Source organism: Bidens hawaiensis, unplaced genomic scaffold (genome assembly GCF_021521415.1).
Source record: "Bidens hawaiensis isolate Kalapana, Puna unplaced genomic scaffold, B.hawaiensis_p1.1 tig00011901_1, whole genome shotgun sequence".
Taxonomy (NCBI): domain Eukaryota; kingdom Viridiplantae; phylum Streptophyta; class Magnoliopsida; order Asterales; family Asteraceae; genus Bidens; species Bidens hawaiensis.
The window spans coordinates 256,069-273,975 of NW_027491954.1; the positions used below are offsets into that span (position 1 = coordinate 256,069).

Here is a 17,907-nt window from a genome sequence, read left to right on the forward strand (position 1 = left end):
TTTATATCACGCTAGTCGGTGTGGTATGTTTTGTATATTATTGTGTAAATGTTACTAAACCGATAAGATAAATAATAGATATAATTTATAGTCGGTTATTTGAACCCTTAAAATACCAATATAATGAAAATATGAAATACTATAACTTTGAACACTCCACCAACATAGTTCTTTGCATTAGCTTCTGGCTTATGCTAGGCTATTAACTAAAAAATGAAGAATATAGTGAGAATTAATTAAGCATATGCAAATAAAAAAAATAAGCAAAAAGAAAATTAAAACACTTGGAAACTAGGAACAAATAAATTAAACGGGATTTTTATCATCACTTCCACATCGACCGGATGACCAACCTCCGTAAGCAAAAAAGAAAATAAGTTTCATATAGTTTTTAACATTTCTATAAGCAACATCACTTTTTTGTTCGAATTTTACACGTGTAAGAACTTTAATGTGCAAAAAGTTGTTGAGTTTTGCAAGAAAAAACAAAAGGTATATTGGTTTTTTATGTTATTTGCCCATAAAAACCTACAGAGTAGTGAGAAGAAACAAGAGGCTGTGGTGATTAAGTGATGATTAGTTTCATATCTTAACAAGAGAGAAATTAACGCAAACTTTACTTTTAGAGAGAAGTTGTGGTGATTTATAACCTTTTTATAAAAAAAAATTGTTTAGCATGAAAAACGCAAAGCCTTTAAAACATGAAAGGTTGAGAGGTATCGAGTTCAAACTTCAAGTCTCCCGGATGATAAAAATTCACCGTTCAAAAATATTAGAATTAAATACGAGCCACAAGTCCAAGGGGTATTCTTGCCGTTCTCTAATATTACAAGTACACAAAGTGAAAACCATTATCCCGTTTTAATCAGTTAAACCCTCATAACAATAACAACCTCCCTCTGATAAACCTCACCATCACCGCCGCCGTCAACCACCGTGTACGGCAGCATGGATCGATCTCAGAAGTCTCACCGGTCTAGTCAATCCGGCCCCTCCGCCAAGAAGAAATCCGCTGCTGATAAGAAGAAACGCGATATCACCGAAGACAAGAAGCAAAACCCTAAGGTTTACTAAATATCTTTCACTTTATTAATTGTTTCATTATCTGTTATTAATTCCGTTCAATTTTAGCCCTAATGTTATCAAATTTATCAATAATTAGCTCTCTGTTATGCTGTAGTTAAATATTAATACTATTGATACAATATGCAGGCATTTGCTTTCAATTCAACAGTGAAAGCTAAGCGGCTACAGTCGCGTGCTACCGAGAAAGAGCAACGCCGCCTGCACATTCCGACTGTAGACCGTACCACAGGGGAACCTGCTCCTTATGTTATCGTTGTGCATGGACCGCCACAGGTTCTGATTAAAGTTTTAACTTATGTTATCGTTGTTCGTCAGGTTCGGATGTTTTGAATTTTGAGTGTGATTGACTTTAGCTGTGATGTATGGATGTTAGGTTGGAAAGTCTCTACTTATAAAGTCTCTTATTAAGCATTACACCAAGCATAATATACCAGAAGTAAAAGGTCCAATTACTATCGTATCAGGTATGCGTGTTAGAAAGAAAAATAATGTGTTTAGTTTTTCTTCACAAGATTCATGAAATTTGAGACACGTCTTGTTTGTTTCACTATAGGCAAGCAAAGACGACTGGTGTTTGTTGAGTGCCCAAATGATATTAATGGTATGATTGATGCTGCTAAATATGCTGATCTTGCACTGCTGCTTATTGATGGAAGCTATGGCTTTGAAATGGTGAGTCTTTGTTGTATATGAAGTTATTAGTTTTTATAATTGTTTGAAATGTTTAGCTTTAAGTTGATGTAAATTCATTTTGCAGGAGACATTTGAGTTCCTTAACATTATGCAAGTTCATGGATTTCCTAAGGTTATGGGCGTTCTTACACATCTTGATAAATTCAAGGATGTTAAGAAGCTTAAAAAGACAAAGCAGAGACTTAAGCATCGGTTTTGGACTGAGATTTATGATGGAGCCAAATTATTTTATTTGTCTGGTCTAATACATGGAAAGTAAGTGTCTTAATACCTATTTGTATGTTCTTTGTTTTTATTTTTTAACTTCATGTAATCATGTTTATCACTAAGTGGTGAAATGAAATAATTTGCCTACAAAAAGAACATGACAAATGGGATTGAAGTGGTCAGATGGTTGCTTTATTTTATTTTTTTTAAACGAATTGAACTTAAATCCTGCCAACTCATTTTCCAAAGTTACTGAAGTTTTATTGATCTTATAATTATATTTTAACTCAACAATTATTCATAAGACATTTATAATTGCGTTATGAGTTGATAGACACTTATGCAACATTATTTTAATATGTAAACAGGTACGTCAAACGTGAGGTTCATAATCTTGCTAGATTCATTTCTGTTATGAAGTTCCGTCCTCTTTCTTGGAGGACATCTCATCCATACATTTTAGTAGATCGTTTTGAAGACGTCACACCTCAAGATAAAATCACCACAAATAAAAAGTGTGATAGAAATGTGACATTATACGGTTATTTGCGTGGCTGCAACATGAAGAAAGGAACAAAAGTGCATATTGCTGGTGTTGGAGATTATAGTGTAGCGGGCCTAACGGACCTAGCTGACCCGTGTCCGTTACCGTCAGCTGCAAAAAAGAAGGGTTTGCGTGACAAAGAGAAGCTATTTTATGCACCTATGTCGGGAGTAGGGGATTTGTTATACGATAAATACGCTGTTTATGTAGACATTAACGATCATTTAGTGCAGTATTCCAAAGTTGATGATGATAATACTTCAAGAAAAGGTCCTTACCTTTTCTTAATTGGTCTTTCTATGAAATAAATAATAGTATTTTTTTCAATTGTGGACTAATGTCATATTGTTTTGCAGGAACTCAGAAGGATGTAGGCATGGATCTTGTAAAATCACTTCATAACACAAAGTATACTGTTGATGAGAAGTTAAATAAAAGTTCTATAAACTTATTCAGTCAAAAAAGTTCTAATATAAAGGAAATAACGAACGGCGATGATGAACCTATGGAGGAACTTGACACTGTTGATTCTGATGATGAAAGTGACGATGACTCAGAAGAAACAAGAAGCCCTAGGTTAAAAGATAATAAATCGACACTTGCCGAAAATAAGATTGAAGAAGAACGTGAGTTCCATGAGGGAAGGGTTAGGAGAAAAGCAGTTTTTGGGAATGAAAGCGAGCTTGATGATCAAGAGGTAATGCTTGTTATTAGTGTCTTGGTAATTATATCATTTCATTCTGTTTGGATTTCCAATTTTAATCACATCATGGAAATTGTGCTTATTTGCAGGCCAGTGATGAAGATGAGGATACAGAAGATGATAACTCAAATTCTGAATCATTGTCTTCTAATGAAGAGGAAGAAGAGGAAGAAGAACAAGATATAGAAGGTACACTTCATATATCAAGTCTTTACTTTAGGTGTCCGCATAACTTCAATATAAAGCACGAGTTCTTATAAAATTTGGATGATATTTTATAGAGAATATGGGAAATGCTGCAAAATGGAAAGAATCTTTGGTTGAAAGGACAGTATCAAGGCAAACCACTAATCTTATGCAACTTGTATATGGGAAGTCTGAAACAAAACCGAATGATACTTCTCATGAAGACATGGATGCTGATGTAAGCGATGACGATGATGAATTTTTCAAGCCCAAAAGTGAAGGAACAAAGGTTTGGTCTACTCCTATGATGTTTATTTATCAGATTTGGTTTTTATATATTGACCTTTGACTTAATGTCCACATATTGTTACAGAAATCAAGTAAAGGGTTTGATGGAGATGAAGTAAATGTAGATGATAGTTCAAAGTTCACCAACTATGCTGGCATAAAAGACTGGAAAGATGGAGATATAATTGAGAGTATTCGTGATCGGTTTGTGACTGGTGACTGGTCAAAAGCTGATGAAAGAGCGAAAGCTGCTGAGGTTTACAATGAGGACGATGATGGTCCTGTTTTTGGTGATTTTGAAGACTTGGAGACTGGTGAGAAGCATGACAGTGATAAAACAGGCGATGCTAATGATATTGACTCTATTGCTAAAGAACGAATGCTTAAAAAGCTTGCACTTCGTGCAAAATTTGATGCGCAATATCCTTAAAAATGATTTCATTATTGCACTTTTTAGTTTATTCATGTCACAGTTTGTTTTATTCTAGAATATGATACATTTGTGTCCTTAATTGCTTTATACATTCGATGGATCTGAATCACCTGATGAGGATGATGACAAGGACAACAAACGCAAGGATAAAGACCAACCCAGTGAAGGTGGTTTTTTGGAGAAGGTAAAATTTTTTTAATAACCTGATTATAAGATTTTGTTTTCTGTTATTCATAGTTGGGTACTGCAGTTGAAGGAGGAAGCTGAACTTCAAAGGCAGAGAAATCTAGCTGAACTCAACGATCTAGATGAAGCCACACGGCTGGAGATTGAGGGTTACCGCACAGGAACATATCTTAGATTGGAAGTTCATAATGTTCCTTATGAAATGGTTGAACATTTTGACCCCTTTCATCCAATTCTTGTTGGTGGTATCGGTCTATCTGAGGAAAATGTTGGATACATGCAGGTTAGACATTATTACATATGTTTCTAGTATGTAGTTTGTTAATTCAGTTTCATTTATTTACATTATGATATTTTGATTTCTTTCAGACGAGGTTTAAGCGCCATCGATGGCATAAAAAGGTTTTAAAGAATAAAGATCCTATAATTGTTTCTATTGGTTGGAGGCGTTACCAAACGCTACCTGTTTATGCAATTGAAGATGTGAATGGGCGTCACCGCATGCTCAAATATACCCCTGAACACATGCATTGTCTTGCCATGTTTTGGGGCCCACTTGCACCACCAAACACTGGGGTTGTGGCTGTCCAAAATTTGTCAAACAATCAGGTTAGTTGACTTATTATAACAGGTGCAAAGTGAACAGGTTTTTCTTAGTTGAATTGAAACCGGTCTGGTCATATTAACCTGGAACACTTTCTGTCCAAAGTTTATGTTATCTAATGTGAAATTAGTGTTTCAAGTATGATTACGAAAATTATATTATTTTAATAATAATGTAATTTTTTAAAATGAAATTGTTTATGGAGTTTTTGTGCATTAAAATATAACCCAAATTGACACATTTACAAGTAAATGGATTAAAGTTGCTACCTCCAATTGTAATGGTTTTGTGTTAGAATAATAATTCGTGTATGGGTCAGAATGTCAGCTGGGTTCGATTGACTAGAAACATTTTCGTTCAAAGCTTCATATATTTTTTATAAATGCTCAATGTGTCACACATGACATAATATTTTTGCAGTTATAACCTTAATTTTTATAAATGGTGTAATAAGAGGGGTTTTTGCATTTATAATACACTTTTGTTGACTTCTTTTGTCATGTTTGACCTTTATAATTAAAGGGGTCATAACTGCTGCCTTGAAACTATAACCATACTACTGATGTTACAAATTTTCTCACAGAAACGAATTGCGTGACTACATTACTGTAATTTTGTTTTTTCAGTCATCATTTAGAATCACAGCAACTGCAGTTGTACTGGAGTTCAATCACGCTGCAAAAATTGTTAAGAAAATAAAGCTAGTTGGCGAACCTTGCAAGATTTACAAAAAAACTGCACTTATAAAAAAAATGTTCACTTCTGATCTTGAAGTAGCCCGGTTTGAAGGTGCATCTATCCGTACGGTTAGTGGTATCCGTGGGCAAGTAAAAAAGGTAACTTTTTATTTCTGATAAATGATTAATTAGCTTCGTATATAATATTAGTTAATAAGTAGCTAATGAATAATAAGTGTTGAATTTTGTAAAGGCTGGAAAGATTGAGCTTGGAAATAAGCCTAAAAAGATGGGAGGACAACCTGAAGAAGGAATAGCTCGGTGCACTTTTGAGGATAAAATATTAATGAGTGATATTGTTTTCTTGCGTGCGTGGACTCAAGTTGATGTCCCGTGTTTCTACAATCCTTTGACTACTGCCTTGCAACCACGTGGCGACACATGGCGTGGTGTCAGAACTGTAGCCGAGTTGAGGCGTAGTTATAATCTTCCTGTTCCCGACAACAAAGATTCACATTACAAGGTAATTAATGATATCTTAATAGGCTTGTAAACAAACCGAACAAATACGAATGGGGCATGTTGTTTGTTTAACTTTAACCGAACAAACGATCTAACAAGAACAATTAAGCGAGAATGGTTTTCTCGTAATATAAACGGACATAATGAGCAAACACCAATTAAAGGTAATGTTGATGTCAGTTTATTGGTCCTAAACAAATAAGAAAACAATACCTTAGTATTTGGGATTCCTTATTTTTACCTCCTTATAACTTATTAACTTTTATAAGTTAAAAAGGTGTTTTTGTAATGTGACTTAAAAAAGTTTTTAAAGAAGGAAAAAGGAGTTTTGATAAGTTAGGAGGGGGTGACTTATCAAAAATAACTATATAAGTCAAAAGGAGGTGCAAATAAGGAATCCCAAGCATGGCCTAAATTGTAGCGGGCCTAACAATGTAAATGAATAAATAAACGAACAAACGTAAATGAAAGAATATAAACGAACGCAAGCAATCAAACATAAGCGAACGTTCGAGACATGTGTTTGTGTTCATTTGTTTATCTAAATAAACAGAATTTTTGTTCATGTCGCTTGTTTAATTAAGCGAAATTCCTGCCGAACAGTTCACTGAATATTCGGTTCGTTTACAGGCCTAGTATCTACTAGAGGTGGAAAATTGGGTAGGTTGATGGGTTAGGTCGACCTAGGTCAACGTGAAACACTTATGTCTTTTGTGCTCGTTTTTGTGTAACGTAAGCTCTTTTATATGATTATTTCTACAGCCAATTGAAAGGCCATTAAAGAAGTTCAACCCAATTGTTGTCCCGAAATCATTGCAAAGTGCACTTCCGTTCCGGTCAAAGCCCAAGGAAACAAAGTCAAAGAAGGATGTCAGAGCTGTTGTACCTGAACCGCATGAACGAGATGTTAATAAACTTGTAAAACATTTACAACTGATTAAACAAAACAAGGTATGCTTTCTTGTCCTCTTGGTCAAATAGTCAATGATATAATATGAGCACCAAATAAGTAAAATTTATTTTTTATTAATTAAATCGGTTTTTGGATGATTTATTTCTGCAGATGAAACAGCAGAAACTAAAAAAGCAGGAGCAGAAGAAGAAGCATGATGCAGAAAAAGCGAAGGAAGAAATGGTTACTAAAAAACGTCGGAGAGAAGAAAGACGAGACAGGTACCGTACACAAGATAAGTTACAGAAGAACATGCGCAGAGAATGAGTCACGCATATTATTTTTGTTGTGTTTTTTTGGGGTTTATAACAACGGGATAAAATCCAAGATGAGGCATTTTTATTTTATAATTTAAAGGTATTTTTATTTTAAATGTTGCCAACTTTTGATTGTCAAGTTGCATGCTCACACTTTGCAGTATTACTTGATTTATTGTTATTTAATGATTAGAGTTTAAAGGAATTTAATCATCCATCTATTTGGTATAAGGTTGACACGCAGCGATCACTAGTCAGTAGTCATGTATCGTTAGTGTGCAACTTATAGATGATGCAAAGAAACGTTTGTTCGATTTTTAACATGCTATGAGTATGGCCTACTTTAATTTTACCTCCCATTCTACAAGAATACTCATTTAACAACTTAATGCATCTAGATTTACCCAACCGTTTATATATGTTTTCTCTCAAACTCGAAACAAATCATATTGATAAGTAAACATTTGGATCCTTGGAATTCAGTTGAACAGGCTTGTTTAGGTTTGTGGAGTTCACTTAGATTAGGCTATTAATTCAAACATTGTAATTTTTCATTGGAGTAGTAGGTTATCATGTAAATAATTCAACATTCTGTACATATTAAACCAAATGAATCGGAATGACAGGCTACAGCCACTTTAAGGCTCATCATTGTGGGTTAACGCTGGCCATGTTAGCAACCCACCTCAACACCGTCGCATCAACTTCTTCCATCGTTAACACAATACCAACAACCAGAAGGGCACCCCTTAACATCTGGAAACGCCGGTCCGACACTATGTTTAATGCCTCTAAACGCAAGCAACCTGCAAAAGCAATGCAAACTTATCTACCATGTGGTCTTAATGTTTCACGACAACAAACACACCAAATCATTTATGAAAAGTTAAGAGCTTCGTATCAGTTTTCAAAAAGAAAATTGAACAACCATAACTTTTTCATACTTTAATATATTTTTTAAAAAAATTGCATTATAAAAATGAGCATTTTGTTCTCTTTAATTTGAGTATGATATTGTTGTAATGTTTTTTAATTAAAAAAAATAGCATGTTATGTATAGTGTCCGTGCTCCAATTTTGATTTTTTTATTAGTTAAATATATGAGCCAAATCGTTACTACAATTTTTGGTCATAAAAAATCGAATTGAACCGTTAAAATTGAAACCAAAAGTTAAAGAAAAAAACCAACCGTGAATCAAAACTAATTATTATGTGATTATATGGGTCCGTGTTAAAACGCCCACTACATCATGTTATTTTTTTTAAGAAAGGAAGTAGAAAAAATATATTCGACCCTTAATGGAAGCGTGACAGTTATAAGCAGCAAGTCATTCCGATAGAAGTTGAAATATTTTACCCCAAAATGAGCGAAGATCACAACCGCCTAAATCAGCCAACGAATCCTGAAAACCCCCCTAGGGTTCGTGGTGAAACCGGAGGGAGTTTCAAACCGAGTTATCCGAACCCACCGGACGCAACGAATCCGGACGCGGCAACCCTAAGGGAGCAGTGGAAGTACGCCACCAGACAGTACGGCAAATGGTACTCGCATGCTTGGGGCACCGCCATACTCGCCGGACTCTCTTTCTTCGCCCTCGGCTGGGTAATTAAAGGCGGTAATCCCATCCCTTCATTCCACAAAAACGACGACGAAGCTTCTAAAGATTCACCGCCAGATGTCAACACAAACACCTGAATTTACTTTTTTTTAGATTGAATGTTGCTGCCCGTATTATTTTGTATTTCGAGTACCTTTTTTTTTAAGTTGTAATAATAAGTTTTGTTGCTACAAATTAAATTTGTATATCCAGACTCATATAACTTCAAAGTTCAAACTATCTATTTGTTGATTGTAAGGGTATTAATGGAATTTGGACAATAATACATGATTGGGAAGCCAAGTAAGAATATTATATGCAAATAAATGTGTCGCTAGGTTCGATCTATATCAGCAGTGACATGTTGGATGATTTGGTTGTCAAGGATGATCTTACTTTTAATAATGTTACAACGACAAAAGTCTAGACTGGGAGAAGTGGTGCAGGTTCAGTTTTGTGAATTTTTCATTGTAAGAGGTTGTATGTTTGTTCAGTTCTTGTTTTTCAGTTTCTTTATTTGGGTTGTCGCCTCTTGTAAGTGGTTACTCTTTTGTGTAATAATATTGACTTCTCATAAAAAAGAACTCATATAACTGATTGTCAAGGCTTTTGTAAGACTTAAGTAATCTGCACAATGAGGTTATTAGGATACTGTAGTCAAGTTTGTACTGCTAGTTTATGATTAGCTGCATGTCGAGGTCCGGATGTGGCTTTGATGAACCAACATGGGGTTGCCTGTTGAACACTTATTAATTTATGAACGTTGCATACAGTCTAGTTACGAAACTCAAGCTCGAGCTCATTTAAGCTAAGCTTAAGCAAGAGCTCAGTTACTGGTTCCAGTTTTAGCAAACACTTGGATTAAGAACAACATTCAACATCTGAAACATCACATAAACCCCGAAACATACGAAAACTATCAATTCTCACATGTTTTGTGTAAGCAGAAAAAAAACTCAGAAATACAAACAACATTCATATTGGAAACACCAAAACAGCAAGTCTTTAATCAGTTTGCATAGATCCGGCATGGTACTTCTCCAAATCTGCATCCAGGTCTTCAGCAGACACCTTCACAGCACGTTCTCCACCTCTACCTCTTCCCTTGCCCCTCCCACCTCTCCCACCACCACCGACGCCGCCACCGCCTCCTCTCCCACCACCACCGCCTTGCGTCCTCATTGTCTGACCGCCACCTCTAAGTCTCCCCATAACCCCACCTCTGTAAAGTTAAAGAATGAAACTGGTTTTTACCTCTAAATTCTAATTAACATAAGTTTAAAAACACAAATCAGTAAAATCATAAACAGTAAGTTGAGCAACAATACCTTCTTGGTGCACCACTTTGGTTTCCATTGGCATTATTTGGACCGCCATCATTGCCTATGTTTGTTCCTACCAATTCAATCTTCATAGGCTTTCCATCTAATTGAACATTATCATATCTCTTGATAGCCAATTCTGCATCTCTACGCCTTGAAAACACTACTTCTGCCGTTCCCTGTGAAAAACATTTTTAATGGTTATTAAAAGTGATTACTTCGATGGATGCGATTATTCCTGAACTCAAATCGGTACCTTTGATCTGCCACTTCTATCGTAGTGTATTGTTGCTCGTTTCAAGTCACCGACTTCTGCAAAAAGCTCCTGCAAAAATCTCAATCCTTTAATCATAAATTATTGTTTATATTATGTGTAAAAGCATTTAATATCCCTCTTTAGTGTGTATTCAGACTTAAACCAGTTAGACCAACGCAATTGCATGTTTTTATGCTTGTCACAAAGTAGTCATGAATCCTTTATTCATGAACTGTTGCTTTTAGCGTAAGCATTTTATATCCTTCTTTAGTATATTTGTGACAATCGAACCATAAATAATTGCTTTAAGCATAAGCAATTTCATGTTTTTTTTATGTTTTAGTCATATATACTCTGTGACAACTGACAAGCATAAAAACAAGCACAAAGTAGGGTCGTAGCAGGTTGAACGGTTTTGGGTCGGCGGGTTGAATCACTGAATACAAGCACAACTCATGTTATTATTTGTGCCAAAGAGATCAACCCAACCATGGAACACACACGTTTAATCCATTATCTGAACTGGTTATAATCAGGAGGTAAACGTGTCAGAATCAGAATGGAAACGTGTTAATGGGCTGGAATAGGATGTCGTATTAAACAAGCTGTAGTCAGGTTGTTGATGTGTCAAGAGGGTTAGCAGGTTGTAATAAACGCATCAAAGAGTTGTAAACAAGTTGACATGTTTAACTAAACGGGTTAAACAGATCAACTGAAACATGGCCCATTTAACTCAATGACTAATACAAGAGAACCCAAGCACGGCCCATTTATTTAAATGACTTATACAAGTCAAGCCTAATATGACCTGTGTATTAAACGGGTTATATACGAAAACCCAAACCAGATTATTTGCAAGTAGTGTTGGAATTGCCACCCATTGTGCATACAGCATATGAAGCTTTCTAGTCATAGCACATTAATCAAGACTATCAGTCCTACATAGATCTTACAAAATTACCTTGATATCTTCATTAGAAACACCATAATCCAAGTTAGACACGAGAAGTTTGGTGCCGGTCTCTATTCCTGAAGACTGATTTGACCTTGCAGGGTGTCCTGCAGCATGACTTTCATACATCTCATGTCCCCATGTTGTATCTGGTGCTTCAACCTGTAACAACAAAGATCGCATAAATCAACCTTATTCAATTTACAGTTAAAAGTTGTTCCCTCATGCACACATCAAACTAAATCAAATTAACAACAAATCCTATAAGCATCTCAAATCAACTAGTCTCAATTAGACCTAACCTAAGGGCGCGCTTGATTGACGGAATGTTTTAAAAGGAATTTGAATTTATTGAAGAATTGGAATTTAAAAGAATTGAAATTAATTCCGTTTAAAAGTTAAAAGACGAATGGTTTGTAAATTAGCATATAGAATTAGATTGTTTAAAATACTAAATTGACAAAACTACCCTTCATCTATTTCCATGGTTGCTACTGCGACATTCTGGTAATCTTTCAAGCCCAATCCTGGAACCGAACTACTCAAATTCAACCATAGTTTCCCTGATTTCTTTAACTCATGTAAGGGTGTATCAATTTTAGGTTTGACTTATGGTTTTCGTTTTCACCTCCTTCATTGAGAATAGGACTATGAATCATCTTCTTCCCCCTCATATTCTTCGAGTTTATGTTTTTAAATTTGCGGTAAAGTCAATTTCTTGAACTCATGTAACAATTCTTCAATTCCAATATTTGTTTGTATGTACGCTGAATAAACAATTGTAAAATATTTATTATTATTATTTTGAGTTTTTCTTACTGTTGAATGTTTTTATATATACATTGAATTTTAATTTTGATTTTTGAACTGGCTCATGTTGAATCACTGGGACTATTCTGCTATTTATTTTTCTACCTTTATTGAAAAACATTTCAAGATTCTACTGTTCTTCATTTTCCATAGTTACATACATTCGGTCGATGTAATTCGGTGGAATGTTTCCCAATTTCAATTCCCTTGAATTCCACAAACACATTAACACAAATCCTACAAGGCAGCAGCATATGAATCTCAAATCAACTAGTCTCAATTACACCTAACCCTAGCATTCATTTCAGCTTAATTTGATGAGATCTAAACACGAATACATGCAGATATGCAATTCGACAGATAATGAATCATAAATTGGGTTACCTTTGGGGCGCCGTAGGGTGTTGACCGTTTGGAAGCACGATTGGGCAAACGGCGAGAGGGTCCAGGGCCAGAAGTACGAGGTTTGGATCTAGGGTGTGATTTCTTGTTCATCTTTATCATATCGTCCAGAGACATGTCCAGATTAGACATGATTGAAACCCTAGGAGCAGAGGTTTGAGTTTCAGCTCTGCTCTGTCACTTTGCATCAGCAGCAGTAATCCAGTAGTGAAATTGTACATGATTTTATACTTTGTTGCCTTCAAGTTTTTTTAGTTCAACTTTGACCACTTGTACTTTGGAACATTTGTTTTGTTATAACATAAATAATACCAACTATACCTGGTAGGGGTGAGCAACCGTTAACAGAACCGTAATTGACATAAAACTGATTTTAATTGATAACCGACATAGTCAGTCGGTTGTTTAATGACTTTTCTAAAATCAAGAAATCTTAGATGGGTGTGGAAAATTTCTTCCCCGGTTAACCTTGAAATCAGTAAAGCCAATTTTGATTGTTTTTTTTAAGTGGCTCTTGTACCAGCTTGCAAAACTTGAAGAATTTGCATCATCATTTATCTGTCGGCAAAAGTAATTAAGGTCCATTTGAGATAGGGAGTTTAGCTTAATGTGGCGGAGATAGGTTATATCTCCATTGTCTCTTCTAATCACCCACTTACGCTCTGTTCCCGAGTTTCATTTAACAAGGGAAAGGAAGGAAATGAAAGGATGGAAAGAAAATGCTGTGTTCTTGAGTTTCATTAAAGGAAGGGAAGAATAATACGTGTGTTTCCGGGTTTCATTAAAGGAAAGAAAGGAAAAGAAAGAAAAGGAAAATGGAGGCTTTTATAGTGTAATTTCTTTCTTTCCATTTTGGAAGGAATTGAATGGATGGAAAGGAAAGGAAAATGAATGAAAGGAAAGGAAAATGAAAAGAAAGGAAATAAATGTAAATGTTTTCATTTCCTTTGTTAAGTTAGCTCGGGAACACAGCGTTAGCGTTCAGCGCATCCCACTTGGTATGGATCGACTCTATCCCGAAAGCTCCAGCGATTATGTATGGATCGACTCTATCCCGAAAGCTCCAGCCATGAAGGGGTATGCACCCGCCTTAACATCGATCGGGGCGGGTCAACCCACAAGATATAGACAAGAGGCTTGAAATCAGGAAACATCTGCGCGTGGCGCATATCACATATGCGCAAGCGCAAGCGGGGCGGGTCAACCCACAAAGCCAAAACCTATGCGCAGGCGCATGAAACATCTGCGCGTAGCGCATATCACATATGCACACAACACACACATTTAGTGTGAGAATAAAGAGAAGACCTTGCGCATCCCCTGGATAGGCGCATAAAGGCCGCGCGAAAGCGACACACAACAAATGAGACAATAGTCTAATCCAAATCAGGATAAGGACAACCATGATTGTACTCATCAGGCAACCTTCCAGAAGGTATCTTTTAAGGAATAAAGAATGTGCTGATGTTGACAGCTGCCAATGAAAGGTGGACAACTCAGCAAAGTCCATGTGCCACCACGTGATGGCACATGGGTCAGGTGAAATACCTTGGTCAGAGAATAATCAATGAAAAAGCACCAGGTGTCCTAAGTACACGTGGCGCGAAGCAATAGGAGGAGGCCAAAAAGGCCCTAATTGGGTCTGAGCCCAATCATTGGAAACCCTAATACTATAAATACCACACCACCTCAACAGTGGGAAGGAGGCAAGAAAATATATTCTAAGTCCTTTACTCATTTTCACATCCTGATTATCCTCTCCTACAATATCTGATTCTCACACCGGAGGGTTACCCCAAAGAGGACCCCTCTGTCCCTTTCCGAGGGGTAAGCTCACGGTGCTGTTCGTTTTGTAGGTGGAAGAACTCGTATCTCGGAAAACCATCAGTGATATAGCACACTCGTACCCGAGGAACGTTGATCGTATACAAGTAAGTCGATCCACGCTTCTTCATTGGCGCCATCACCTGTTACAACGGCAACAAAACCACTATTTCATCAATTTTCTCTCTGAAAATCTTCACCACGGTTTCCGGTGTTCGAAACAACGATCAAGTTCTGGAGGATAATGAGCTTGAGGATGTTAATGAGGGACATCAGGTTCTGAGGGCGCCGCGTGACACTGCGCGCACCACCAGTAACCATCCCTTCAACACAACACCTCATACTCAAACTGAAACTCCCCCAGACGATCTCACGTTCCAAAATCTGACTGGTACAAAACAAAAAGGACCAATGGGCCCGGAAGTTGAAACCAATGACCCTAAAGAATGGCTCATAAACGAACAACGGCGTTTAATGGACAAATACAATGAGTTGGTAAAACACAAAAAGTTAGCCGATTTAACACAAAGGCTCGCATTTGATAAACAAACCATTCAGGAAATAACAAAAAAGACGCGCGCGCTGGAAGACGGTCATTCTGTTCACACCGAACAAGCTGATATTAGTGATGAGGAAGAGGTGCACAGCATGAAGAAGACGCGAGATACTCATGCAGGAGGATCACAGCTTCGCGCACACATGCACATAGCACCTGGAGCCAAAGCTGATATGGATTTATACACACCATACAACCCACAAGCGAAAGGGGAAGTGGACGTAACCACACCATATAGGCCAGCCATCTTGGTAAAACATTCAAAATTCGCTGAGCGCATTGCGAAGGCTCCCATTCAACACAAAACCAAGATGCCAAGTGGTTTAGGCAAGTACGATGGTACAACAGATCCAGATGATTTCTTACAAGGTTTTTATAACACTGGAAACTTAGAAAGCTGGACGATGCCAACATGGTGTCACATGTTTGCTCGCTGCCTCACGGGTGCAGCGCGTGTCTGGTTTGAAAGCTTGCCGACAGGACAAATCGATGGGTTCGAAGAGCTATTGGAAAAGTTCCAGGCTCACTTTATACAGCAGCGCAGACACACGCGCGACCCCGATGACATCATGCACTGCGTACGCAGGAATGATGAAACCATTGAAGACTACATAACTCGTTTCAATCAGGAATCTCTTGCAATTGGAGGCATCACTGAACAACTCTTGCGCGTGGCCTTTATACAAGGTGCCGCAGTGATCAACTCCGCAGAGCTCTCATGAGCAGAGAAGGCATGCCAACCACTTGGGCTAAGCTTATGGAAGCATCGCGAGTCTTCGCGCGAAATGAAAAACAAATTGCCCAAGACAGAGCAAGAGATAAAGGACATCAAACAGAAGCACCATGCAACAATGAAAGGAGGGGCAAACAAAACTCCGTATGGTCCAGGTTGCAACAAACCAATTATTCTCCCGCAGAAAAGCAAGCGCAACAAAGTTCACCCCAACCCCAAAAAGACATTCTTAATCGCGGAGAAGGTGACAAGAAGGAAGGCGGCAGAGAGCCTAACAGACCTCTACCAAGAATATGGACTCCCCTCACCAAAACGCCTTCGCAAGTGTTAAGCACAGAGAATGTCCAGTTTAAAAACCCCAGGCCATTACTCTATAAGGGACCACCGAACAGTGGCAAATATTGTGAGTTTCACAAATCCACAGGGCACAACACCGATGCATGCCATCATTTGAAGGATGCGATCGAAAAAGATGTGAAATCAGGCAAGTTGGCTCACCTGGTAAAAAATCCAAGACCAGAGAACGAACAACCAGACGGAGCCTCAGCCAGTAAAAAAATTCAAAAGAATCTGTGTAGCTGAAGGAAGAAGGCAAGGGAAAGGATCGAGGAAGAGAAGCGCGCAAATCCAAGGGAATTGGCGCGAGCAACAAGTAATCTTTCCAAGAATCAGAGGAGGCCCGTCTATCAGCAGTCCTCTAGTCATCACTGCACACATCGCTCATTATGAGGTGTCAAGAGTCCTGGTGGACACCGGTAGTGAGTCAGACATCATGTATGAGCAATGTTTCAGGAAGTTGGATCCAGCAGACCAAGCAAGGCTCGAAGTTGTGAGTGCACCAATCTCGGGTGTCTCAAATGAAATTATTCACCCCGAGGTCAGATACAATTCGAACTAACTATGGGGGATGAGAAGCACAAGCGAGCTGAAATTGTCAACTTCCTGGTCTTGCCCACCACTTCATGCCATAGTATGATCTTGGGTAGAGGAACGATTGCCCAATTCAACGCCATACCGTCACCAGCGCATGGCGCGTTGGGGTTCCCAACACCAACAGGAGTAACATCTGTGTACCAAGATCATTTATGCGCAGTAATAAGTATACCTCGAGAGGGGAGAATAAAGCTTCCAGTGGCAAACAACGCGCCAGAGGAATGGATTCTCAACCCAAAATTCCCAGAACAAACAATCACAATCGGAGCTTCGATATCAGATGACACAAGAGTGAGAATGAAAAGATTGCTCACAACGTATATGTCAGTCTTCGTGTGGCAACATTCTGATATGACTGGGGTTCCGCGAGACCTGGCGCAACACTCTCTCAACACATTCAAGTCCGTGGAGCCAATTGCTCAAAAGAAAAGAGTCATGGGAGACGAGAAGACAAAGGCCATTAATGAGCAAGTAAAGGATCTACTGCGCGCGAATATCATTCGCCCAATACGATATCAAACATGGGTAGCCAATCCTGTGATGGTAAAGAAGAGCAATGGGTCATGGAGAATGTGCATTGATTTCAAGGACCTCAACAAGGCGTGTCCAAAAGATTGTTACCCCCTCCCAAACATTGACATGAAGGTGGACTCTGTGGCGCCATTTAAGCTCAAATGTTTCCTGGATGCCTATAAGGGCTATCACCAAATTCAAATGGCACCACAGGATGAAGACAAGACTGCTTTCAGAACTGACAAGGGTGTTTTCTGTTACACAAAAATGCCCTTTGGTTTGAAGAATGCAGGAGCCACTTACCAAAGACTCATGGATGCAATTTTCAACGAGCAGATTGGAAAAAACTTAGAAGTCTACGTGGATGATTTGGTGATTAAAATCAAGGAGGAAAAATAAATGCTCAAAGACATCGAAGAAACCCTTCGGCGCCTAAAGGAAGTAAACATGAAGCTCAACCCGAGCAAATGCACATTCAGCGTGGAAGAAGGGAAATTTCTCGGCGTAATGGTCACCAAAGATGGTTTCAAGGTGAACCCAGAGAAGGTGGAGGCTATCCTCGGCATGCCCTCACCATCCATCATGAAGGAAGTTCAAAAGTTGAGTGGTAGATTGGTATCAATTAACAGGTTCCTAGCAAACCATGCAAGCAAATCTACCCCATTCATTA

General features: G+C 38.0%; 3 protein-coding genes across 3 annotated transcripts; 2 read left to right on the forward strand and 1 right to left on the reverse strand.

Moving 5' to 3' along the window:
- The first annotated feature begins 913 nt into the window (after nt 1-913).
- LOC143539556 (uncharacterized) lies at nt 914-7,435 on the forward strand. The gene is made up of 17 exons (XM_077032841.1): nt 914-1,065; nt 1,213-1,359; nt 1,460-1,550; nt 1,640-1,758; nt 1,844-2,034; nt 2,355-2,800; nt 2,887-3,227; nt 3,323-3,422; nt 3,515-3,708; nt 3,793-4,127; nt 4,231-4,324; nt 4,391-4,609; nt 4,696-4,935; nt 5,557-5,766; nt 5,861-6,130; nt 6,892-7,080; nt 7,193-7,435. The coding sequence occupies exons 1-17, from the start codon at nt 949-951 to the stop codon at nt 7,346-7,348; spliced, it is 3,459 nt and encodes a 1,152-aa protein (XP_076888956.1). The 5' UTR covers nt 914-948; the 3' UTR covers nt 7,349-7,435.
- Nucleotides 7,436-8,695: 1,260 nt separating this feature from the next.
- LOC143539526 (uncharacterized) lies at nt 8,696-9,042 on the forward strand. The gene has a single exon (XM_077032818.1). It carries the CDS (start codon nt 8,702-8,704, stop codon nt 9,032-9,034), a length of 333 nt encoding a protein of 110 aa, XP_076888933.1. The 5' UTR covers nt 8,696-8,701; the 3' UTR covers nt 9,035-9,042.
- Nucleotides 9,043-9,797: 755 nt separating this feature from the next.
- Nucleotides 9,798-12,810, reverse strand: LOC143539525 (THO complex subunit 4A-like). Its single transcript, XM_077032817.1, has 5 exons — nt 12,661-12,810; nt 11,476-11,628; nt 10,515-10,583; nt 10,265-10,437; nt 9,798-10,158 (listed from the first exon to the last, which is right to left on the reverse strand). The coding sequence occupies exons 1-5, from the start codon at nt 12,808-12,810 to the stop codon at nt 9,942-9,944; spliced, it is 762 nt and encodes a 253-aa protein (XP_076888932.1). The 3' UTR covers nt 9,798-9,941.
- Nucleotides 12,811-17,907: the final 5,097 nt, after the last annotated feature.